The following is a 25,044-nucleotide window of genomic DNA, read 5'->3' as shown; positions in this document are numbered from 1 at the left end:
TCCCCCAAACCCGACCCCAAAACTCCGCCGGGCTCCTCCAGGAACTGCAAATTTTGGGGTTTTTTCTTTTTATTCCCCCATTTTTTCCACGCTGGGGAGGAGGAGAAAGGAGAATCCGGGACAGAGCTGCTTTATTGTGTTCCCCAGGGCACAGGTGACAACAGCTGGGTGACAAAACTGGGGTGACAACGCCTGGAGTGACAAAGGCGTCCCCACCACGAAACCAGGACGTTCCCACCGGCAGGAGGCTCCAAAATTGGGATTTTTCCCCCCAAAATGGGCTGAATAAAGAAATTTCCATGGGGATGATGACCCCAGGGGTGGCACCGAGATGTCACTTGTCACCACTGCCACCCCATCAGCAGGAGGATCCAAAATTGGGATTTTTCCCCCCAAAAATGAGCTGAGTCATGGAATTCCCAGGAGTTTGAGGACCCCAGTGGTGGCAGGGGGATGGCACCAAGATGTCACTTGTCACCACTGCCACCCCATCAGCAGGAGGATCCAAAATTGGGATTTTTCTCCCCAAAAAATGGGCTGAATAAAGAAATTTCCATGGGGATGATGACCCCAGGGGTGGCACCGAGATGTCACTTGTCACCACTGCCACCCCATTAGCTCCAAAATTGGGGATTTTTCCCCCCAAAAATGGGCTGAATTATGGAATTCCCAGGAGTTTGAGGACCCCAGGGGTGGCAGGGGGGTGGCACCGAGATGTCACTTGTCACCACTGCCTCCCCATCAGCAGGAGGATCCAAAATTGGGATTTTTCTCTCCAAAAATGGGCTGAATTATGGAATTCCCAGGAGTTTGAGGACCCCAGTGGTGGCAGGGAGGTGGCATTGAGATGTCACTTGTCACCACTGCCACCCCATTAGCAGGAGGCTCCAAAATTGGGATTTTTCTCTCCAAAAATGGGCTGAATTATGGAATTCCCACAGGGTTGATTGACCCCAGTGGTGGCAGGGGGGTGACACCAAGATGTCACCCCTGTGGCACTGCTCCCCATCAGCAGGAGGCTCCAAAATTGGGATTTTTCTCCCCAAAAAATGGGCTGAATAAAGAAATTTCCATGGGGATGATGACCCCAGGGGTGGCATTGAGATGTCACTTGTCACCACTGCCACCCCATTAGCAGGAGGCTCCAAAATTGGGATTTTTCCCCTCAAAAATGGGCTGAATCATGGAATTCCCAGGAGTTTGAGGACCCCAGGGGTGGCAGGGGGGTGGCACCGAGATGTCACTTGTCACCACTGCCTCCCCATCAGCAGGAGGCTCCAAAATTGGGATTTTTCCCCCCAAAATGGGCTGAATAAAGAAATTTCCATGGGGATGATGACCCCAGGGGTGGCACTGAGATGTCACTTGTCACCACTGCTCCCCATTAGCAGGAGGCTCCAAAATTGGGATTTTTCCACCCAAAAATGAGCTGAATTATGGAATTCCCAGGAGTTTGAGGACCCCAGTGGTGGCAGGGGGATGGCACCAAGATGTCACTTGTCACCACTGCCACCCCATCAGCAGGAGGATCCAAAATTGGGATTTTTCTCCCCAAAAAATGGGCTGAATAAAGAAATTTCCATGGGGATGATGACCCCAGGGGTGGCATTGAGATGTCACTTGTCACCACTGCCACCCCATTAGCAGGAGGCTCCAAAATTGGGATTTTTCCCCCCAAAAATGAGCTGAGTCATGGAATTCCCACAGGACCCAGGACTCTGAGTGGTGGCAGGGGGGTGGCACCGAGATGTCACCTGTCACCCACCCCCGTGGGGCGCTGCCTCAATGGAGCTCCTTGTGCTGCTGTGGTGCCACCCCGGTGCCAATGCCACTCGTGGGCACACAGATCCCGCATTGTCCCGGCCTCGGGGACACGTGGGGACACCGAGGGGACAATGGCGACACCACGGGGACAATGGGGACACCGAAGGGACAATGGGGACACCACGGGGACAATGGGGACACCGAGGGGACAGTGGGGACACTGAGGGGACAATGGGGACACCGAGGGGACAGTGGGGACACTGAGGGGACAGTGGGGACACTGAGGGGACAATGGGGACACCAAGGGGACAATGGGGACACCACGGGGACAATGGGGACACCGAGGGGCTCACTGCTGGTGGGGAGGGGGTGGGGCAGGTCTGCCCATCCCGGAATTTTGGGGAGGGGGAGGGAGGGAGGGGTGGGATTTCGAGATTCCCGGATTTTGGGATTCCCAGGATTTTGGGGAGGGGGATGGGGAGGGGTGGGATTCCAGGATTTCGGGATTCCAGGATTTTGGGATTCCCGGAATTTGGAATTTCGGGATTTTGGGATTCCCGGGAATTTGGAATTTCGGGATTTTGGGATTCCAGGATTTTGGGATTCCCGGGATTTGGAATTTCGGGATTTTGGGATTCCCGGGAATTTGGAATTTCAGGATTTTGGGATTCCGGGATTTTGGGATTCTGGGATTTTGGGATTCCCGGAATTTGGAATTTCAGGATTTTAGGATTCCGGGGATTTTGGGATTCCAGGAATTTGGAATTTGGGGATTTTGGGATTCTGGGATTTTGGGATTCCCAGAATTTGGAATTTTGGGATTTTAGGATTTCGGGATTTTGGGATTCCAGGATTTTGGGATCCCGGGATTTTGGGATTCCAGGAATTTGGGATTCCCGGGATTTGGAATTTCGGGATTTTGGGATTCCCGGAATTTGGAATTCCGGGATTTTGGGATTCCCAGATTTTGGGATTCCCGGGATTTGGGGATTCCCAGAATTTGGAATTTCGGGATTTTGGGATTCCCGGAATTTGGAATTTTGGGATTTTAGGATTCCGGGATTTTGGGATTCCAGGAATTTGGAATTTCGGGATTTTGGGATTCCAGGATTTTGGGATTCCGGGATTTTGGGATTCCCAGGATTCCTGGAATTTCAGGATTTTGGGATTCCCGGGATTTGGAATTTCGGGATTTTGAGATTCCAGGATTTTGGGATTCCCGGGATTTGGAATTTCGGGATTTTGGGATTCCGGGATTTTGGGATCCCGGGATTCAGGGAAGGCCCCGGGGCTGTCACAGCGCCGCCAGCGCGGCCGAGGACAGCAGGGTCAGGGCCAGCACCAGCAGCCCCGACTGCGTCACCTGCGGCAGCTTCAGCCCCTTGCCCAGGTCCCAGGCCTGCGGAGACAGCGGGGACAGCGGTGTCACACTGTCCCCAGAGCCGGGACACAGCTCCCCTCAGCGTCCCGGCTCCCGCTCCCTTCCCTGCTCCCCGTTCCCAGCTCCTTTTTGCCATTTTCCATCCCCGTTTTTCCCATCCCCTGTCCCCATTCCCATCCCCTTTTCTCAATTCCCCTTTCCATCCCCTTTTTCCCATCGTTCTTCCCATCCCCTCTCCCCTTTCCTTTCCCACTTTTATCCCAGTTCCCGCTCCCTTTTATCCCAGTTATCCCACCCTCCATCATCCCAGTTCCTGCTGCCTTCCCATTCCATCCCCTCCCCATTCCCCATTCCCATCCATCATTCCCACTCCCATCATTCCCACTCCCATCATTCCCACTCCCATCATTCCCACTCCCATCATTCCTATTCCCATTGCTCCCACTCTCCTCTCTCCCGTTCCCATTATTCCCATTATTCCCATTATTCCCATTATTCCCACTTTCCGCATTCCCATTATTCCCATTAATCCCACTCTCCCCATTCCCATTATTCCCATTATTCCCATTATTCCCATTATTCCCATTATTCCCATTATTCCCACTATTCCCATTCCCATCATTCCCATTATTCCCATTCCCATTATTCCCATTATTCCCATCATTCCCATCATTCCCATCATTCCCATCATTCCCATTATCCCATTATTCTCATTCCCATTATTCCCATTATTCTCATTATTCCCATCATTCCCATTATTCCCATTCCCATTATTCCCACTATTCCCATTCCCATCATTCCCATTATTCCCACTTTCCTCATTCCCATTATTCCCATTAAACCCACTCTCCCCAGTTCCCATTCCCACTCTCCCTATTCCCATTATTCCCATTCTCATCATTCCCACTATTCCCATTATTCTCATTCCCATTATTCCCATTATTCTCATTATTCCCATCATTCCCATTATTCCCATTCCCATCATTCCCATTATTCCCATCATTCCCATTATTCCCATTCCCATCATTCCCATTATTCCCACTTTCCTCATTCCCATTATTCCCATTAATCCCACTCTCCCCTGTTCCCATTCCCACTCTCCCCATTCCCATTATTCCCATTCCCATCATTCCCATTATTCCCATTCCCATTATTCCCATTATTCCCATTATTCCCATCATTCCCATTATTCCCATTATTCCCATCATTCCCATCATTCCCATTATTCCCATTATTCCCATTATTCTCATTCCCATTATTCCCATTATTCTCATTATTCCCATCATTCCCATTATTCCCATTCCCATTATTCCCATTATTCCCATTATTCCCACTATTCCCATTCCCATCATTCCCATTATTCCCACTTCCCTCATTCCCATTATTCCCATTATTCCCATTAATCCCACTCTCCCCAGTTCCCATTCCCACTCTCCCCATTCCCATTATTCCCATTCCCATTATTCCCACTATTCCCATTCCCATCATTCCCACTATTCCCATTCCCATTATTCCCATTATTCCCATCATTCCCATTATTCCCATTATTCTCATTATTCCCATCATTGCCATTATTCCCATTCCCATTATTCCCATCATTCCCATTATTCCCACTTCCCTCATTCCCATTATTCCCATTATTCCCATTAATCCCACTCTCCCCAATTCCCATTCCCACTCTCCCCATTCCCATTATTCCCATCATTCCCATTATTCCCATTATTCCCATCATTCCCATTATTCCCACTATTCCCATTCCCATCATTCCCACTTCCCTCATTCCCATTATTCCCATTCCCATTATTCCCATTATTCTCATTATTCTCATTATTCCCATTATTCCCATTATTCCCATTATTCTCATTATTCTCATTATTCCCATTATTCCCATTCCCATTATTCCCACTATTCCCATTATTCCCATTATTCCCACTATTCCCATTATTCCCATTATTCCCATAATGTGGAAAACCCTGAACCCCCCCCCCCCCAAACCCCAGGGGCCCCTCCGGGCTCGATCCCTCCCTGGGAATTCCACAAATCCACAATTCCCAAAATCCCAGAATTCCCAAAATCCCACAATTCCCAAAATCCCAGAAAATCCCAGCCCTGGAGCACCCCCAGCTCTCCCCAAGAGTCCCAGTTCCAAACTGGGAGCACTGGGACGGGCTCCCATAAAACCCCTCCCAAAATTTTGTGCCATTCCCAAAATTCCTCCCTGATCCCAGGAACCTGGATGGGGGGGGGACACCCCGGTGCCACCCCCATTGTCACCTGCTGTCCCCAAAGGGACATCCCAGGTGCACAATTCCCAGTCCCACACTGGGATGGGCTCCCGTAAAACCCCTCCCAAAATTTTGTGCCATTCCCAAAATTCCTCCCTGATCCCAGGAACCCGGATGGGGGGGGACACCCCGGTGCCACCCCCATTGTCACCTGATGTCCCCAAAAGGGACATCCCAGGTGCACAATTCCCAGTTCCACACGGGGACGGGCTCCCATAAAACCCCTGCCAACATTTTTGTGCCATTCCCAAAATTCCTCCCTGATCCCAGGAACCCGGATGGGGGGGGGGAACACCCTGGTGCCACCCCCATTGTCACCTGCTGTCCCCAAAGGGACATTCCAGGTGCACAATTCCCAGTTCCACTCTGGGACGGGCTCCCGTAAAACCCCTCCCAGCATTTTTGTGCCGTTCCCAAAATTCCTCCCCAGTCTCAGAGATCCAGGTGGGGGGGGGGACACACACCTTGGTGCCACCCCATTGTCACCTGCTGTCCCCAAAAGGGCTCCTGGGGACATCCCAGGTGCACAATTCCCAGTTCCACACGGGGACGGGCTCCCATGAAACCCCTGCCAACATTTTTGTGCCATTCCCAAAATTCCTCCCTGATCCCAGGAACCCGGATGGGGGGGGGACACCCCGGTGCCACCCCCATTGTCACCTGATGTCCCCAAAAGGGACATCCCAGGTGCACAATTCCCAGTTCCACACAGGGACGGGCTCCCATAAAACCCCTGCCAACATTTTTGTGCCATTCCCAAAATTCCTCCCTGATCCCAGGAACCCGGATGGGGGGGGACACCCCGGTGCCACCCCCATTGTCACCTGATGTCCCCAAAAGGGCTCCTGGGGACATCCCAGGTGCACAATTCCCAGTTCCACACTGGGACGGGCTCCCATGAAACCCCTCCCAACATTTTTGAGCCGTTCCCAAAATTCCTTCCCGATCTCAAATCCCGGGCAGGTGGGACACCCCGGTGCCACCCCACTGTCACCCGTTGTCCCCAGAGGGACACTGCAGGTGGCCCGGGCCCTCACCAGGTGGCGGACGCCGTTCCAGGTGTGGTAGCTCAGGGGCAGGGCCAGCAGGAACTTGGCCGAGCACACGAGGGCGGGGCCCAGGCTGAGCGCCCGCACCTGCGCCAGGTAATGGGGGAACTGCTCAGGGAGCAGCAGCGCGGCCACCGAGAACAGGGACACACCTGGGGACAACAGGGACACCTGTCAGGGACAGGGACACACCTGGGGGGGACAGGGACACACCTGGGGGGGACAGGGACACCTGTCAGGGACAAGGACACACCTGGGGACAGGGGAAGGGGATGGACATGTCAGGGACACACCTGGGGGGGACAGGGACACACCTGGGGGGGACAGGGACACCTGTCAGGGACAGGGACACACCTGGGGACAGATACATCTGTCAGGGACAGGGACACAGCTGGGGGTGACAGGGACACACCTGGAGGGGACAGGGACAGGGATACACCTGGGGACAACAGGGACACCTGTCAGGGACAGGGACACACCTGAGGACAACAGGGACACCTGTCAGGGACAGGGACACACCTGGGGACAGGGACACACCTGGGGACAACAGGGACACCTGTCAGGGACAGGGACACACCTGGGGGGGACAGGGACACCTGTCAGGGACAGGGACACACCTGGGGGGGACAGGGACACACCTGGGGACAGGGACACACCTAGGGGGGACAGACACACCTGTCAGGGACACACCTGGGGGGGACAGATAAACCTGTCAGGGACAGGGACACACCTGGAGGGGACAGGGACACACCTGGGGGGGACAGGGACACCTGTCAGGGACAAGGACACACCTGGGGACAGGGGAAGGGGATGGACATGTCAGGGACACACCTGGGGACAGATACACCTGTCAGGGACAGGGACACACCTGGGGACAGGGGAGGGACATGTCGGGGACAGGGATACACCTGGGGGGGACAGGGACACACCTGGGGACAGATAAACCTGTCAGGAACAGGGACACACCTGGGGACAACAGGGACACCTGTCAGGGACAGGGACACACCTGGGGACAACAGGGACACACCTGGGGACAGGGGAGGGACATGTCAGGAACAGGGATACACCTGGGGACAGGGGAAGGGGATGGACATGTCAGGGACACACCTGGGGACAGATACACCTGGGGGGGACAGGGACACACCTGGGGACAGGGGAGGGACACGTCAGGGACACAGCTGGGGACAGCAGGGATACACCTGGAATGGGGACAGCAGGGATACACCTGGAATGGGGACAGAGCCCATCAGGGAGAACAGGGATACACCTGGCAAAGGGTCCCCAGCGTCCCCGGTGTCCCCAGGTGTCCCCAGGTGTCCCCAGGTGTCCCCAGTGCCACCCACCGAGGCTGAGGGCGACGCCGGTGCCGCGGTGGGTGATGGACATGGCCATGGGCAGCGACCACCTGCAACAGCAACGGGCTGGGGTCACCCCAAAACCCTGGGGATGGGCTGGGGGCACCCCAAATCCCATAGAAATGGGCTGGGGGCACCCCAAAACCGTGGGAATGGGGTGGGGTCACCCCAAAACCCTGGGGATGGGCTGGGGGCACCCCAAATCCCATAGAAATGGGCTGGGGGCACCCCAAAACCGTGGGAATGGGGTGGGGGGCACCCCAAATCCCTGGGGATGGGCTGGGGGCACCCCAAAACCCTGGGGATGGGGTGGGGGTCACCCCAAAACCCACAGGAACGGGCTGGGGTCACCCCAAATCCCACAGGAACGGGGCTGGGGGCACCCCAAATCCCACAGGAATGGGGTGGGGTCACCCCAAAACCCATAGAAATGGGCTGGGGGCACCCCAAAACCCACAGGAATGGGGTGGGGGGCACCCCAAAACCCACAGGGATGTGGTGGGGTCACCCCAAATCCCACAGGAACGGGGCTGGGGGCACCCCAAATCCCATAGAAATGGGCTGGGGGCACCCCAAAACCGTGGGAATGGGGTGGGGGGCACCCCAAATCCCACAGGAATGGGGTGGGGGTCACCCCCAAACCCACAGGAACGTGGGGATTGGGGCATTTTGGGTGGAATTTGGGGCAGCCTGGGGTGAATTTGGGGGATTTAGGGGAAATTTGGGGGATTTTTTGGAGTGGCCTGGGGTGAATTTGGGGAATTTTAGGGTGGTCTGGAGTGAATTTGGGGTTCCTAGGGGTGATTTTTTTTTTGCGAATTTGGAGTGCCCCGGGGTGAATTTAGGGTGGACTTGGGGTTCATGGGTCGATTCTGAAGCTTCCAGGGTGATTTTGGGGGTTCCCAGCTTGTTCTGGGCTGGTTTTGGGGTGATTTGGAGCAGTTTTGGGGTGATAATGGCTGGTTTAGGGCAGTTTTGGACTGGTTTTGGGGCAGTTTGAGTGGTTTTGGGGCAGTTTTGGGGAGGTTTTAGGGTGATTTTGAGGTTCTCTGGCTGCTTTTGGGGTGTTTTGGGGCAGTTTTGGGGTGGTTTTGGGTTGGTTCAGGGGCGGCTTGAGTGGTTTTGGGGCAGTTTTGGGGTGGTTTTGGGGTGTTTTGGGTGGTTTTGGGTTGGTTCAGGGGCAGTTTGGGTGGTTTTGGGGTGAATTTAGGGTGATTTTGAGGTTCTCTGGCTGCTTTTGGGGTGTTTTGGGGCAGTTTTGGGGTGGTTTTGGGCTGGTTCAGGGGCGGCTTGAGTGGTTTTGGGGCAGTTTTGGGGTGGTTTTGGGCTGGTTTTGGGGTGTTTTGGGTGGTTTTGGGGAGGTTTTAGGGTGATTTTGAGGTTCTCTGGCTGCTTTTGGGGTGTTTTAGGGCAGTTTTGGGGTGATTTGGGGGTTCCCTGGCTGGTTTTGGGCTGGTTCAGGGGCGGTTTGAGTGGTTTTGGAGCAGTTTTTGGGTGGTTTTGGGGTGTTATGGGTGGTTTTGGGGTGTTTTGGGTGGTTCAGGGGCGGTTTGAGTGGCTTTGGGGCAGTTTTGGGGTGGTTTTGGGTTGCTTTTGGGGTGTTTTGGGTGGTTTTGGGGCAGTTTTAGGGTGATTTTGAGGTTCTCTGACTGCTTTTGGGGTGGTTTTGGGTTGGTTTAGGGGCGGCTTAAGTGGTTTTGGGGCAGTTTTGGGGTGGTTTAGGGCTGGTTTTGAGGCGTTTTGGGTGGTTTTGAGTGGTTTTGGGGTGCTTGGGTGGTTTTGGGGCAGTTTTGGGGTGACTTGGGGGTTCCCTGGCTGCTTTTGGGTTGGTTTAGGGGCGGTTTGAGTGGTTTTGGGCTGCTTTTGGGGTGTTTTGGGGCAGTTTTGGACTGGTTTGGGGTTGGTTTAGGGGTGGTTTGAGTGGTTTTGGGGCAGTTTTGGGGTGGTTTTGGGCTGGTTCAGGGGCGGTTTGAGTGGTTTTGGGGCAGTTTTGGGGTGGTTTTGGGCTGGTTCAGGGGCGGTTTGAGTGGTTTTGGGGCAGTTTTGGGGTGATTTGGGGGTTCCCTGGCTGCTTTTGGGTTGGTTCAGGGGCTTTGGGGCAGTTTTGGGGTGGTTTTGGGCTGGTTCAGGGGCGGTTTGAGTGGTTTTGGGGCAGTTTTGGGGTGATTTGGGGGTTCCCTGGCTGCTTTTGGGTTGGTTCAGGGGCTTTGGGGCAGTTTTGGGGTGGTTTTGGGCTGGTTCAGGGGCGGTTTGAGTGGTTTTGGGGCAGTTTTGGGGTGATTTGGGGGTTCCCTGGCTGCTTTTGGGTTGGTTCAGGGGCTTTGGGGCAGTTTTGGGGTGGTTTTGGGCCGGTTCAGGGGCGGTTTGAGTGGTTTTGGGGTGTTTTTGGGGTGTCTCTCACTTGTAGATGCTGACATGGGGGGACAGGGGTCGCCCCGAGCGCTCGTTCCTCTCCCAGAACCTCCTCATCTCCTCCCGGGCCGTGGTGCCCATGGGGACGGCCCTGGGGGAGAGAAAGGGACTGAACCCGACCCCAAAAACCCCCAAAAACCTTAAATCACCCCAAAAGAACCCCCATAAACCCAAACCCAGAACCTCCTCATCTCCTCCCGGGCCGTGGTGCCCATGGGGACGGCCCTGGGGGAGAGACAGAGCCTGAACCCGACCCCAAAAACCCTAAAAAACCTTAACTCACCCCAAAAAAAACCCCATAAAGCCAAACCCTGACCCTCCTCATCTCCCCCCGGGCCGTGGCGCCCATGGGGAGAGAAAGGGACTGAACCCAAAAAACCCTAAAGCCACCCCAAAGCCCAAAACATCCTAAATCCACCCCAAACCCCAGAAAAACACCCAAAGCAAACGCTCAGAAACACCCAAACCCCCAAAATCCCTTCCCAGTCCATCCCAGTCCCTCCCAGTTTGGTCCCAGTCCCTCCCAGTTGCTCCCAAATCCATCCCAGTCCATCCCAGTCCATCCCAGTCCACATCAGTCCCTCCCAGTTTGGTCCCAGTCCCTCCCAGTTTGGTCCCAGTCCATCCCAGTCCATCCCAGTCCATCCCAGTTTGGTCCCAGTCCCTCCCAGTTGCTCCCAGTTCCATCCCAGTCCATCCCAGTCCATCCCAGTTTTGTCCCAGTCCATCCCAGTCTCTCCCAGTCCATCCCAGTCCATCCCAGTCCATCCCAGTTTGGTCCCAGTCCATCCCAGTCCATCCCAGTCCATCCCAGTTTGGTCCCAGTCCCTCCCAGTTGCTCCCAGTTCCATCCCAGTCCCTCCCAGTTTAGTCCCAGTCCCTCCCAGTCCATCCCAGTTTGGTCCCAGTCCATCCCAATTCCATCCCAGTCCATCCCAGTTTGGTCCCAGTCCCTCCCAGTCCCTCCCAGTCCATCCCAATTCCATCCCAGTCCATCCCAGTTTGGTCCCAGTCCCTCCCAGTTGCTCCCAGTTCCATCCCAGTCCATCCCAGTCCATCCCAGTTTTGTCCCAGTCCATCCCAGTCTCTCCCAGTCCATCCCAGTCCATCCCAGTCCATCCCAGTTTGGTTCCAGTCCATCCCAGTCCATCCCAGTCCATCCCAGTTTGGTCCCAGTCCCTCCCAGTCCCTCCCAGTCCATCCCAATTCCATCCCAGTCCATCCCAGTCCATCCCAGTTTGGTCCCAGTCCATCCCAGTCTCTCCCAGTCCATCCCAGTCCATCCCAGTCCATCCCAGTTTGGTCCCAGTCCCTCCCAGTTGCTCCCAGTTCCATCCCAGTCCCTCCCAGTTTAGTCCCAGTCCCTCCCAGTCCATCCCAGTTTGGTCCCAGTCCATCCCAATTCCATCCCAGTCCATTCCAGTTTGGTCCCAGTCCCTCCCAGTTGCTCCCAATTCCATCCCAGTCCATCCCAGTTTGGTCCCAGTCCATCCCAATTCCATCCCAGTCCATCCCAGTTTGGTCCCAGTCCCTCCCAGTCCCTCCCAGTCCATCCCAATTCCATCCCAGTCCATCCCAGTTTGGTCCCAGTCCATCCCAATTCCATCCCAGTCCATCCCAGTTTGGTCCCAGTCCCTCCCAGTTGCTCCCAGTTCCATCCCAGTCCATCCCAGTTTTGTCCCAGTCCATCCCAGTCTCTCCCAGTCCATCCCAGTCCATCCCAGTCCATCCCAGTCCCTCCCAGTTTAGTCCCAGTCCATCCCAGTCCATCCCAGTCCATCCCAGTTTGGTCCCAGTCCCTCCCAGTTGCTCCCAGTTCCATCCCAGTCCCTCCCAGTCCCTCCCAGTCTCTCACTGGTGCAGGGTGGGGCCGGGCCCCAGCCGGGCCAGGAGGCAGCGCCGCCCCAAACCCCTGGAAAAGAGAGAAAAAAATTGAAAAATTGGGAAAAATGGGAAAACCTGAGGGGGGGGGGGGAAGGGAAAACTGGGGGGAAATAAATGGGAAAAGATTTAAAAATTTTGGGGGAAAAAGGGAATAAATGGGAACAACGGGGAAATGGGATTGGGAGTGCCCTGGATCCCCTGGGAAAGAGGGGAAATGGGGGAAAATGAGGAAAAATTGAGGAAAAAACGAGGAAAAAATGAGGAAAAAATGAGGAAAAAATGAGGAAAAAAATGAGGGAAAAATGAGGAAAAATGAGGAAAAAATGAGGAAAAAATGAGGAAAAAATGGGACAGAGAAGGCGACACTGAGGGGACACTGAAGGGACACTGAGGGGACACTGAGGAGACACTGAGGGGACACGGAGGGGACACTGAGGGGACACGGAGGGGACACGGAGGGGACACGGAGGAGACACGGAAGGGACACGGAGGGGACACTGAGGGGACACGGAGGGGACACGGAAGGGACACGGAGGGGACACGGAGGAGACACGGAAGGGACACGGAGGGGACACTGAGGGGACACGGAGGGGACACTGGGAGGGGACACTGAGGGGACACGGAAGGGACACGGAAGGGACACGGAGGGGACACTGAGGGTGGCATGGAGGGGACACTGAGGGGACACGGAGGGGACACGGAGGGGACACGGAGGGGACACTGAAGGCACACTGAGGGGACACTGAGGGTGGCACGGAGGGGACACTGAGGGGACACGGAGGGGACACGGAAGGGACACGGAGGGGACACTGAGAGTGGCACGGAGGGGACACTGGAGGGACACTGAGGGTGGCACGGAGGGGACACGGAGAGGACACGGAGGGGACACTGAGGGTGGCACGGAGGGGACACTGAAGGGACACTGAGAGGACACCGAGGAGACACTGAGGGGACACGGAAGGGACACGGAGGGGACACTGAAGGGACACTGAGGGGACACGGAAGGGACACTGAGGGGACACGGAAGGGACACGGAGGGGACACTGAAGGGACACTGAGGGGACACGGAAGGGACACGGAGCTGGCCCGGCCCCGCCGCTCCCGGGTCGGAACCGAGAAATCGCCTCAGGCCAGGCCCGGCCCCGCCCCCGGTGTCCCCTCAGTGTCCCCAATGTCCCCCAATGTCCCCCGGGCCTGTCCCGGGCCCTCGGAGTCACCTCAGAGCCAGCGCCGCCATCTTGGAGCCGCCGAGCCGGAAGTGCCGTGACGTAATTCCGGTTCCGGCAACGGGCGGGATCGATAACCGATATGGGTTATTGGTATCGGTATTGATATTGGTCATTGATAACGGTCATTGATATTCGTAATGATATTGGTATTGATATCGGTCACTGGGAGCGATAACTGATATCGGTAATTGGTTTCGGTTATTGATATCGGTCAGTGGGGTCGATAACCGATATCGGTTATTGGTATCGGTATTGATAATGGTCATTGATAACGGTCATTGATACTGGTATTGATGTTCGTAATGATATTGGTATTGATATCGGTCACTGGGAGCGATAACTGATATCGGTAATTGGTTTCGGTTATTGATATCGGTCACTGGTATCGGTCAGTGGGGTCGATAACCGATATGGGTTATTGGTATCGGTATTGATATTGGCATTGATATCGGTACTGGGATCGATAACCGACGTCGGTTATTGATACTGGTACTGATATCGGTGTTGATAGCGGTCACTGGGATCGATAAGTGGTATCGCTGTTGATATCGGTATTGATATCGGTTCTGGGATCGATAACCGACATCGGTTATTTATACTGGTACTGATATCGGTGTTGATAGCGGTCACTGGGATCGATAAGTGGTATCGCTGTTGATATCGGTATTGATATCGCTTCTGGGATCGGTAAGTGATACCGGTATTGATATCGGTACTGATAGTGGTCAGTGGGATCGATACCTGATATCAGTTATTGGTATCGGGATTGATATCGGTATTTGTATCTGGTATTGATATCGGTCACTGGGATCGATAACTGATATCGATCCTGTTATCGATCCCTATTTTCAATCCCGTTATCAATCCCCGTTATCGATCCCCGTTATCCCCCCGGGCAATCCCCTCTTTGCAGTTTTCCCCCCAAAATCCCCAACCCCCCCTCGCCCTGCCCCAGCTACGAGCTCCAGGTGCCCCCCATGTCCCCCCCATGTCCCCCCACGTCCCCGCTGTCCCCCCATGTCCCCCCATGTCCCCGCTGTCCCCCCCATGTCCCCTCCCCATCCCCTCATGTCCCCCTCGTGTCCCCTCCATCTCCCCCCTCCTGTCCCCCCACCTCTGTCCCCCCCATGTCCCCCCTATGTCTCCCCCTGTCCCCCCCCATGTCCCCTCTGTCGCCCCCATGTCCCTGTCCCCGCCATGTCCCTCCCACGTCCCCCCACGTCCCCTCCATGTCCCCTTCATGTCCCCTCCCTTTGTCCCTCCATGTCCCCCTCGTGTGCCCCCATGTCCTCCCCCGTGTGTCCCCTCTGTCCCCTCAATGTCCTCTTTGTCCCCCTCGTGTCCCCTCTCTGTTCCCCCATGTCCCCCCACCTCTGTCCCCGCTGTCCCCTTAATGTCCCCCCACGTCCCCTCCATGTCCACCCCATGTCCCCCCATGCCACCCCTCTGTGTCCCCGCCATGTCCCCCCGTATCCCCCTGTCCCCCTCATGTCCCCTCCATGTCCCCCACTCTGTCCCCTCAATGTCCCCCCTTCTGTCCCCTCTCTGTCTCCTCCATGTCCCTCCCTGTCCCCCCTCAGTGTCCCCCCCATGTCCCCTCCATGTCACCCCCATGCCACCCCTCAGTGTCCCCCCCATGTCCCCCTCCATGTCACCCCCATGCCACCCCTCAGTGTCCCCCCCGTCCCCCACTCTGTCCCCTCAATGTCCCCTCCATGTCCCCCCATGCCACCCCTCAGTGTCCCTCCCATGTGTCCCCCCCATGTCCCCCACTCTGTCCCCTCTCTGTCCCCCCATGCCACACCCGTGTCCCCCCATGTCCCCCGAGTGTCCCTTCCGTATTGCCCCCCCAATGTCCCCGAGTGTCCCCCCCGCTGTCCCCTCAGTATCCCCTCAATGTCCCCTCCATGTCCCCTCCATGTCCCCCTCTGTCCCCTCAATGTCCCCTCAATGTCCCCCCCATGTCCCACCCTCTGTCCCCTCCATGTCCCCTCAGTGTTTGCCCATGCCACACCCGTGTCCCCCTCAATGTCCCCTCCATGTCCCCCACTCTGTCCCCTCAATGTCCCCTCTATGTCCCCTCAGTGTCCCCCCATGCCACACCTGTGTCCCTCCATGTCCCCATCAATGTCCCCTCAATGTCCCCCCATGTCCTCCCCGCTGTCCCCTCAATGTCCCCTCCATGTCCCCCCATTGTGTCGCCCCCATGTCCCCCCCACTGTCCCCTCAGTATCCCTTCAATGTCCCCTCCATGTCCCCTCAATGTCCCCCCCAATGTCCCCCACTCTGTCCCCTCAATGTCCCCTCCATGTCCCCCCACTGTGTCCCCCCATGTCCCCCCCACTGTCCCCTCAGTATCCCCTCCATGTCCCCTCAATGTCCCCTCAATGTCCCCCCAATGTCCCCTTAATGTCCCCTCAATGTCCCCTCAATGTCCCCCCATGTCCTCCCCACTGTCCCCTCCATGTCCCCCCATTGTGTCCCCCCCATGTCCCCCCCACTGTCCCCTCAGTATCCCTTCAATGTCCCCTCCATGTCCCCTCAATGTCCCCCCACTGTCCCCTCAATGTCCCCCCAATGTCCCCCCATTGTGTCCCCCCCATGTCCCCCCCACTGTCCCCTCAATGTCCCCCCAATGTCCCCCCACTGTCCCCCCAATGTCCCCTCAATGTCTCCCCGTGTCCCCGCTGTCCCCCCATGTCCCCTCAATGTCCCCCCAATGTCCCCTCAGTATCCCCTCAATGTCCCCTCCATGTCCCCTCAATGTCCCCTCAATGTCCCTCCATGTCCTCCCCACTGTCCCCTCCATGTCCCCCCAATGTCCCCCCGTGTCCCCGCTGTCCCCCCGGTGCCACATTCCTGCTCCCCCGCCCCCGCGGCGCGCGGGAATGCGGCCGGACAAAGGCCACCAGTGTCCCCGTCCCCCGGGCCACCCTCGGTGTCCCTCGGTGTCCCTCAATGTCGCCTTTGAGCGGGGTCCCCGCGGCCCGGCCCCCCCCGCGCCCATTGGCCGGCATTTGGGGACAGGGCCACCCTAAAACCGCGTCCCCGCCGCTGTCCCCTCCGTGTCACCGAGCGCCACCATGTCCCCGAGGGCCACCCGCCGCCTCCTCCTCGTGGCCGGGCTCGTGGCGGCGCTGGGTGAGCTTGGGGACAAGGGACGGTCCCCAAAAAGGGGGTGGCAAGGGGGGGGGGGGGGACAGGAGAGGTTTGGGGGTGGCCCTGGGGATGGGGACACGCGGGGCTTGGGGACTGTCACCATGGCTTGGGGACTGTCACCGTGGCTTGGGGACACGGGGGGCTTGGGGACTGTCACCATGGCTTGGGGACACGCGGGGCTTGGGGACTGTCACCTCAGCGTGGGGACACGGGGGGCTTGGGGACTGTCACCATGGCTTGGGGATTGTCACCGAGCCTTGGGGAGTGTCACCTGGGCTTGGGGACTTGGGGACTGTCACCTCAGCATGGGGACACGGGGGGCTTGGGGACTGTCACCATGGCTTGGGGACACGGGGGGCTTGGGGACTGTCACCATGGCTTGGGGATTGTCACTGAGCCTTGGGGATTGTCACCTCGGTTTGGGGACTGTCACCATGGCTTGGGGACACGGGGGACTTGGGGACTTTCACCTCAGCATGGGGACACGCAGGGCTTGGGGACTGTCACCGAGCCTTGGGGATTGTCACCTGGGCTTGGGGATTGTCACCTCGGTTTGGGGACTGTCACCATGGCTTGGGGACTTGGGCACTGTCACCATGGCTTGGGGACTGTCACCTCAGCATGGGGACACGGGGGGCTTGGGGACTGTCACCACGGCTTGGGGAGTGTCACCGAGCCTTGGGGAGTGTCACCGTGGCTGTCACCTTGGCTTGGGGATTGTCACTGAGCCTTGGGGACTGTCACCGCCCATTGGGGACTGTCACCATGGCTTGGGGACTGTCACTGCGGCTGGCGGGGGACAGCGGGGGTGGCACCAACCAGAGGACAGGGGCGGGTGTGGCTGCAAGGACAGTCCCGGGTCGTTGTCACCTCCTTGGGGACATTGGCAGGGGTGCCACACCCAGCCCTGCTGGTGTCACCGAGCGGTGGCGCTTGTCACCTCCTTGGGGACGTTGTCGGGGGTGGCTGCCAGAACAATGCCGGCCATTGTCACCTCCCTGGGGACAGCTGGGGGAGTGCCACACCCAACCCTGCCCGTGCCACCCATGGGGACAGCAGCGCCACCACCCTGCTGTCCCCTTCATGCCACCCATGGGGACAGCAGTGCCACCACCCTGCTGTCCCCTCGCAGCCCTCATGCTCCCTTTGGTGGCACCTCGGTGACACCCCTGGCTGTGGTGGCACCTCGGTGACACTCCAGACTGTGGTGGCAGCTCGGTGACACCCCTGGCTGTGGTGGCAGCTCGGTGACACCCCGGGCTGTGGTGGCAGCTTGGTGACACCTCGGGCTGTGATGGCACCTCAGGGACACCCCAGGCTGTGGTGGCACCTCGGTGACACTCCAGACTGTGGTGGCACCTCGGTGACACCCCTGGCTGTGGTGGCACCTCGGTGACACCCCGCGCTGTGGTGGCAGCTCGGTGACACTCTGGGCTGTGGTGGCAGCTCGGTGACACCCCTGGCTGTGGTGGCAGCTCGGGGACACTCCGGGCTGTGGTGGCACCTCGGTGACACTCCAGGCTGTGGTGGCAGCTTGGGGACACCTCAGGCTGTGGTGGCAGCTCGGTGACACTCCAGGCTGTGGTGGCAGCTTGGGGACACTCCGGGCTGTGGTGGCAGCTTGGTGACACCGGTGACACCCCTGGCTGTGGTGGCAGCTCGGTGACACCCCGGGCTGTGGTGGCAGCTCGGTGACACTCCAGGCTGTGGTGGCACCTCGGTGACACCCCTGGCTGTGGTGGCACCTCGGTGACACTCCAGGCTGTGGTGGCAGCTTGGGGACACTCCGGGCTGTGGTGGCACCTCGGTGACACTCCAGGCTGTGGTGGCACCTCGGTGACACCCCTGGCTGTGGTGGCAGCTCGGTGACACTCCAGGCTGTGGTGGCAGCTTGGGGACACCCCGGGCTGTGGTGGCACCTCGGGGACACCCCGGGTTGTGGTGGCAGCTCGGGGACACCCCGGGCTGTGGTGGCAGCTCGGTGACACTCCAGGCTGTGGTGGCAGCTTGGGGACACCCCGGGCTGTGGTGGCAGCTCGGTGACACTCCAGGCTGTGGTGGCAGCTCGGTGACACCCCTGGCTGTGGTGGCACCTCGGTGACACTCCAGGCTGTGGTGGCAGCTCGGTGACACCCCGGGCTGTGGTGGCAGCTCGGGGACACCCCGGGCTGTGGTGGCACCTCGGTGACACTCCGGGCTGTGGTGGCAGCTCGGGGACACCGCCCCGCGCGGGGGGCGGGGCTGTGACGCCGCTGTGTGTCGCTGTGTCCCCAGGGCTGTCGCCGGTGTCCCCGATCCACGTGTACACGCAGCGCGAGGTGCACGGCACCGTGGGCTCCAGCGTCACCCTGTCCTGCAGCTTCTGGTCCAGCGAGTGGATCTCGGAGGACATCTCCATCACCTGGCACTTCCAGGCCGATGGCTCCCGCGACAGCATCTCCGTCAGTGTCACCGGTGTCCCCACGGTGTCCCCAAAATGTCCCCGTTGTCCCCAAGCCGTCCCCGTTGTCCCCATCCTGTTCCCGTCGCGCCCCGGTGTCGCCTCGTCCCAGTGGAGCCTTCCCTGGTGTCTTCTTGCACTGTGGTGGCACTGGGGTGTCCCCAAAGTGTCCCCAGTGTCCCCACGGTGTCCCCAAAATGTCCCTGTTGTCCTCATGGTGTCCCCAACCCATCCCTGTTGTCCCCAAGCCGTCCCCGTTGTCCTCATCCTGTTCCTGTCGCACCCCGGTGTCACCTTGTCCCAGTGGAGCCTTCCCTGGTGTCTTCTTGCCCTGGGGTGTCCCCAAAGTGTCCCCAGTGTCCCCAACCCGTCCCCATTGTCCTTGTGGTGTCCCCAACCCGTTCCCATTGTCCCCAAAGTGTCCCCAAGCCGTCCCCATTGTCCCCATCCTGTTCCCATCACACCCCGGTGTCACCTCATCCCAGTGGAGCCTTCCCTGGTGTCTTCTTGCACTGGGGTGGCACTGGGGTGTCCCCAAAGTGTCCCCAGTGTCCCCACAGTGTCCCCAGTGTCCCCAAAGTGTCCCCAGTGTCCCCACGGTGTCCCCAAGCCATCCCCATTGTCCCCATCCCGTTCCCATCACACCCCTGTGTCACCTCGTCCCAGTGGAGCCTTCCCTGGTGTCTTCTTGCCCTGGGGTGTCCCCAAAGTGTCCCCAGTGTCCCCACGGTGTCCCCAAAATGTCCCTGTTGTCCTCATGGTGTCCCCAAGCCATCCCTGTTGTCCCCAAGCCGTCCCCATTGTCCCCATCCCGTCCACGCTGCGCCCCGGTGTCACCTCATCCCAGTGGAGCCTTCCCTGGTGTCTTCTTGGCCTGTGGTGGCACTGGGGTGTCCCCAAAGTGTCCCCAGCGTCCCCACAGTGTCCCCAACCCGTCCCCATTGTCCCCAAAGTGTCCCCAAGCCATCCCCATTGTCCCCATCCTGTTCCTGTCGCGCCCCGGTGTCACTGTCCCCCTGGCTGACCCCAATGTCCCTGTCACCCCGTGTGACCCTGGTGTCACTGTCACATCGGTGTCCCTGTCCCCCCGTGTGACCCTGGTGTCACTGTCACATCGATGTCCCTGTCATCCCATGTGACCCCGGTGTCCCTGTCCCCCCGGATAACCTCGGTGTCCCTGTCCCCCGTGTGACCCTGGTGTCGCTGTCACATTGATGTCACCGTCCCCCCATGTGACCCCAGTGTCCCTGTGCCCCTGTGTGACACTGGTGTCACTGTCACATCGATGTCACTGTCCCCCTGTGTGACCCCAATGTCCCTGTCCCCCCGTGTGACCCCGGTGTCGCTGTCACATCAGTGTCCCTGTCCCCCCGTGTGACCCCAATGTCCCTGTCCCCCCGTGTGACCCCGGTGTCCCTGTCCCCCCGGATAACCTCAGTGTCCCTGTCCCCCTGTGTGACCCCAATGTCCCCGTGCCCCCGTGTGACCCCGGTGTCCCTGTCACCCCGTGTGACCCCAATGTCCCTGTCCCCCGTGTGACCCCGGTGTCCCTGTCACCCCGTGTGACCCCAATGTCCCTGTCCCCCGTGTGACCCCAATGTCGCTGTCCCCCGTGTGACCCCGGTGTCGCTGTCACATCAGTGTCCCTGTCCCCCCGTGTGACCCCAATGTCCCTGTTCCCCTGTGTGACCCCGGTGTCCCTGTCCCCCCAGATAACCTCAGTGTCCCTGTCCCCCCGTGTGACCCCGGTGTCCCTGTGCCCCCGTGTGACCCTGGTGTCACTGTCACATCGATGTCCCTGTCACCCCGTGTGACCCCAGTGTCGCTGTCCCCCCGTGTGACCCCGGTGTCCCTGTCACATCGATGTCCCTGTCCCCCCGTGTGACCCCAATGTCCCTGTCCCCCTGGCTGACCCCAATGTCCCCGTGCCCCCGTGTGACCCCGGTGTCCCTGTCCCCGCCGCAGATCTTCCACTTCGCCAAGGGCCAGCCGTACATCGACGACGTGGGCACGTTCAAGGAGCGCATGGCCTGGGCGGGGAACCCGCGGCGCCGCGACGGCTCCATCGTCATCCACGGGCTGGAGCCCAGCGACAACGGCACCTTCACGTGCGACGTCAAGAACCCGCCCGACATCGTGGGCAAGTCCTCGCAGGTCACGCTCTACGTGCTGGAGAGAGGTGCGGCACGGCTGGCACCGCCCGGGGAGGGGGGGACGCGGCTGGCACCGCCCTGGGCAGGGGGACACGGCTGGCACCGCCCGGGGGGGACACAGCTGGCATCGCCCTGGGCAGGGGGACACGGCTGGCACCTCCTGGGGGGGACATGGTTGGCACCTCTCTGCAGTGGGGACACGGCTGGCACCTGGGGGGACACGGCTGGCACCGCCCTGGGCAGGGGGACACGGGTGGCACCTCCCTGGGAGGGGGGACACGGCTGGCACCTGGGGGGCACATGGCTGTCACCTCCATGCGGGTGGGGACACGGCTGGCACCTGGGGGGGACACGGCTGTCACCTCCATGCAGGTGGGGACACAGCTGGCACCTCCCTGTGGCAGGGACATGGGTGGCACCTCCCTGGGGGGGACATGATTGTCGCCTGGGGGGACACAGCTGTCACCTCCTGGGGGTGACACGGCTGGCATCTCCCTGGGTGTGGGGACACAGCTGTCACCTCCCTGGGAGCAGGGACATGGTTGTCACCTGGGGGGCACACGGCTGGCACCTCCCGCAATGGGGACACGGGTGGCACCTCCTGGGGGTGGGGGACATGGCTGTTACCTGGGGGACACATGGCTGTCACCTCCATGCGGGTGTGACACGGTGTCCTTGTCCTCGCAGTGTCGCTGTCCCTGCAGTGTCCCCACTGTCCCGGGGGGTGACACACTGTCGCTGTCCCGGCAGTGCCGCCCCGTTACAGTGTCCCTGTCCCCTCAGTGTCGCCGTCCCCGCAGTGTCACTGTCCCCTCAGTGTCCCCACTGTCCCGGGAGGTGACACGCTGTCGCTGTCGCTGTCCCCGCAGTGCCACTGTCCCCGCAGTGTCCCCACTGTCCCGCGTGTGTGACACAGCGTCGCTGTCCCTGCAGTGTCCCCACTGTCCCGGGTTTGTGACACGCTGTCGCTGTCCCCGCAGTGCCACTGTCCCCACAGTGTCCCCACTGTCGCGGGAGGTGACACGCTGTCGCTGTCCCCACAGTGCCGCCCCGTTACGGTGTCACTGTCCCCTCAGTGTCCCCACTGTCCCGGGAGGTGACACGCTGTCGCTGTCGCTGTCCCCGCAGTGCCACTGTCCCCACAGTGTCCCCACTGTCCCGCGTGTGTGACACAGTGTCGCTGTCCCTGCAGTGTCCCCACTGTCCTGGGGGGTGACACAGTGTCGCTGTCCCCGCAGTGTCACCACTGCCCCCGCAGTGTCCCCACTGCCGGGAGGTGACACGCTGTCGCTGTCGCTGTCCCTGCAGTGCCACTGTCCCCGCAGTGTCCCCACTGTCCCCGCAGTGTCCCCACTGCCGGGAGGTGACACGCTGTCGCTGTCCCCGCAGTGCCACTGTCCCCGCAGTGTCCCCACTGTCCCCGCAGTGTCCCCACTGCCGGGAGGTGACACGCTGTCGCTGTCGCTGTCCCCGCAGTGCCGCCCCGTTACGGTGTCGTGCTGGGCTCCGTTGTCGCCGGGGCGCTGCTCGTGGTGGCCGCGCTGGTGGCGCTGGGCTACGGCGGCCGCTACTGCTGGCGGCGGCGCCAGGCGGCTCTGCAGCGGCGGCTCAGGTCAGCGGGACCCCTCCCCAAATCGGGACCCCTCCCCAAACAGGGACCCCTCCCCAAATAGAGACCCCTCCCCAAATAGAGACCCCTCCCCAAACAGGGACCCCACCCCAAATCGGGACCCCACCCCAAATCGGGACCCCTCCCCAAACAGGGACCCCGCCCCAAACAGGGACCACTCCCCAAACCGAGACCCCTCCCCAAATTGGGACCCCGCCCCAAATAGAGACCCCTCCCCAAACAGGGACCCCTCCCCAAATCGGGACCCCTCCCCAAACAGGGATCCCGCCCCAAACAGGGACCCCTCCCCAGATCGGGACCTTCCCCAAATCAGGACCCTTCCTCAAACCGCGACCCCTCCCCAAATCTGGACTCTTCTCCAAACCGGGACCCCTCCCCAAACAGGGACCCTGCCCCAAAACGGGACCCTCCCAAAATCGGGACCTTCCCCAAATCAGGACCCTTCCTCAAACCGCGACCCCCTTCAAACCGGGACCCCTCCCCAAATTGGGACCCCTCTCCAAACCGCGACCCCTCCCCAAATCGGGACCCCTGCCCCAATCTGGACCCCTCCCCACACCGGAACCGTCCTCAAACCGGGACCACCGGGGCACCAATTCCGCCGTCCCGAGCCGGGATCCCTGTCCAAACCGGGACCCTCCCCAGTTATTTCCGTGACCCCTCCCCAATTTCCGTGACCCCTCCCCAAACCGGGAGCTGCAATCCCACCATCCCAAGCCGCTCTTTTCCCCTTTCCCCCCAAACCGGCACTACCGGGGCTGCGATTTCCGCGCCCCCTCCCCACACCGAGGCTCCCGGGGGTCCCTCCCGCCATGCCGACCCCCGTTTTTCCCTCCCACCATGCCGACCCCCGCTTTTCCCCCCATTTTCCCCCCGCAGCGCCATGGAGAAGGGGAAGCTGCAGCGCTCGGGCAAGGAGGGCTCCAAGCGCAGCCGGCAGGTGAGCGCCGAGCGGGGCGGGGGGCACGGCGGGCTGTCCCCCCGGTCCCCCCGGTCCCCCCGGTCCCCAGGCTCGCCGGGGGCTGCGGGTGAAGCCCCCCTGTCCCCGCAGGCCCCCGTGCTCTACGCCATGCTGGACCACGGCCGCGGCGCCAAGAAAGGCAAGGGCGGCGCTGGCAAGGATAGGAAATAGCGGTTAGCGGGCAGGGAGGGACCCCCGGGGGCGGCCGGGGCTTCGGGGGACCCCCGGCCCCCCAAAGTCATCATGACCATCGAGATGGAGCTGCGGGGGGAGCCCCGGGGCGCGGCGCCGCCCGCCGCCCGCTCGCCGAGCCGGGGCAGCCTCAAGAACGCGCTGCTGAGCATCGTCAGACCCAACTCGGGGGGCTCCTGAGGGACCCCCCGCGCTCGGGACCCGGCGAGGAGCGGGGTGTGGTCCTCGCCTCGGGTCCCCCGCCTTGGGGACAGCGCTGGCGACAAGCGCGGCTCCTCCCCCCCCGGCCACCCTCGGTCGCTCCCTGCCCAGCCCCGGGTGGGATTCGTGCCCCGGAACGCGGGGTTGGGGTCGGTGCCCCCTCCCCGGGGCCGTGTCCCCCTCCCTGAATTCGGGGGGTTTCTCTCTGTGCCCCCCCCCACCCCCCAATTTCGCTCCTTTTCTGGCCGTTTTCTCGTCTCTCCCCGCGGCCGAGCCCAAATGACGTCGCGGGGTGGCCCCTTTGTCCCCTCCCTTTGTCCCCTCCCTTTGTCCCCTCCCTTTGTCCCCCCATTAACCCCCGCGCCCCGTAACCCCCGGGACCCCTCCCCAAACCCGGCCGGAGCCCCGTGGGAGGGGGCGAGGCTGCGGCCGGGCTGGGGGAGCCGCCCGTGCCCCCCAAGGACGCGTTTTGTCCCCCCTGTCCCCGTCCCTGTCCCCTCCGTGTCCCCGCGGTGCCATTAATAAAGCTGACATCTCCGGGAGCCCCGCGCCACTGTCGCTGTCCCCACACCACGGCGACATCGCTGCCACCCTCAGCAGGGAGGTGACACCTGGGGTGCCACCCCAGAGTCCTCAATGCCACCACCCGTTAATTAAAGCTGTAATTAACACAACCAAAGCTCGGGGGGGGGGGGGGGGGGGGCAGGGGTCCCATCCTGTCCATTGTCCCCTTGTGGGGGTGGCCGTCACCTTCTCATGGAGGGAGGGGACAACGACCCCGGCCCGGCCCTGGGGGGGCATTTGGGGCACGGAGCATTGCGGGAACGGGCAGGGAACGGCCCCGGTGCCCCCCCGGTGCCCCCTTGGTGCCCCCTTGGTGCCCCCTTGGTGCCCCCTTGGTGCCGTTGTCCCTTTCCCTAATAAGTCAGCGCTGCCCGACCCCGCCGTG

General features: G+C 60.3%; 2 protein-coding genes across 2 annotated transcripts; one reads left to right on the top strand and one right to left on the bottom strand.

Annotated features, from left to right (window-relative positions):
• Window positions 1–114: 114 nt before the first annotated feature.
• On the bottom strand, window positions 115–13,386 carry SDHC (succinate dehydrogenase complex subunit C). Its single transcript, XM_058821622.1, has 6 exons — window positions 13,348–13,386; window positions 12,102–12,158; window positions 10,236–10,337; window positions 7,823–7,884; window positions 6,468–6,631; window positions 115–3,163 (listed from the first exon to the last, which is right to left on the bottom strand). Exons 1-6 carry the CDS (start codon window positions 13,365–13,367, stop codon window positions 3,059–3,061), a joined length of 510 nt encoding a protein of 169 aa, XP_058677605.1. The 5' UTR covers window positions 13,368–13,386; the 3' UTR covers window positions 115–3,058.
• Window positions 13,387–16,398: 3,012 nt separating this feature from the next.
• MPZ (myelin protein zero) lies at window positions 16,399–24,568 on the top strand. The gene is given in 6 exon segments (XM_058821847.1): window positions 16,399–16,500; window positions 18,793–18,959; window positions 20,924–21,137; window positions 22,588–22,723; window positions 23,621–23,681; window positions 23,793–24,568. Coding segments are annotated over 6 exon segments (918 nt in total). The 5' UTR covers window positions 16,399–16,442; the 3' UTR covers window positions 24,075–24,568.
• Window positions 24,569–25,044: the final 476 nt, after the last annotated feature.

Source organism: Ammospiza caudacuta, chromosome 30, assembly GCF_027887145.1.
Source record: "Ammospiza caudacuta isolate bAmmCau1 chromosome 30, bAmmCau1.pri, whole genome shotgun sequence".
In the NCBI taxonomy this organism is placed as follows: domain Eukaryota; kingdom Metazoa; phylum Chordata; class Aves; order Passeriformes; family Passerellidae; genus Ammospiza; species Ammospiza caudacuta.
Note: the sequence above shows the minus strand (reverse complement) of the source record. Positions and strands in the feature narration are given on the sequence as shown.

Excerpts from the sequence above, each read along its gene's own strand:
- SDHC (XM_058821622.1), bottom strand. The coding sequence starts at position 13,367 with ATGGCGGCGCTGGCTCTGAG. Across the intron at positions 10,338-12,101 it reads CCCGGCCCCACCCTGCACCA|GGCCGTCCCCATGGGCACCA; the intron begins GTGAGAGACTGG and ends TCTCTCCCCCAG. Across the intron at positions 3,164-6,467 it reads GGAACGGCGTCCGCCACCTG|GCCTGGGACCTGGGCAAGGG; the intron begins GTGAGGGCCCGG and ends CTGTCTCCGCAG.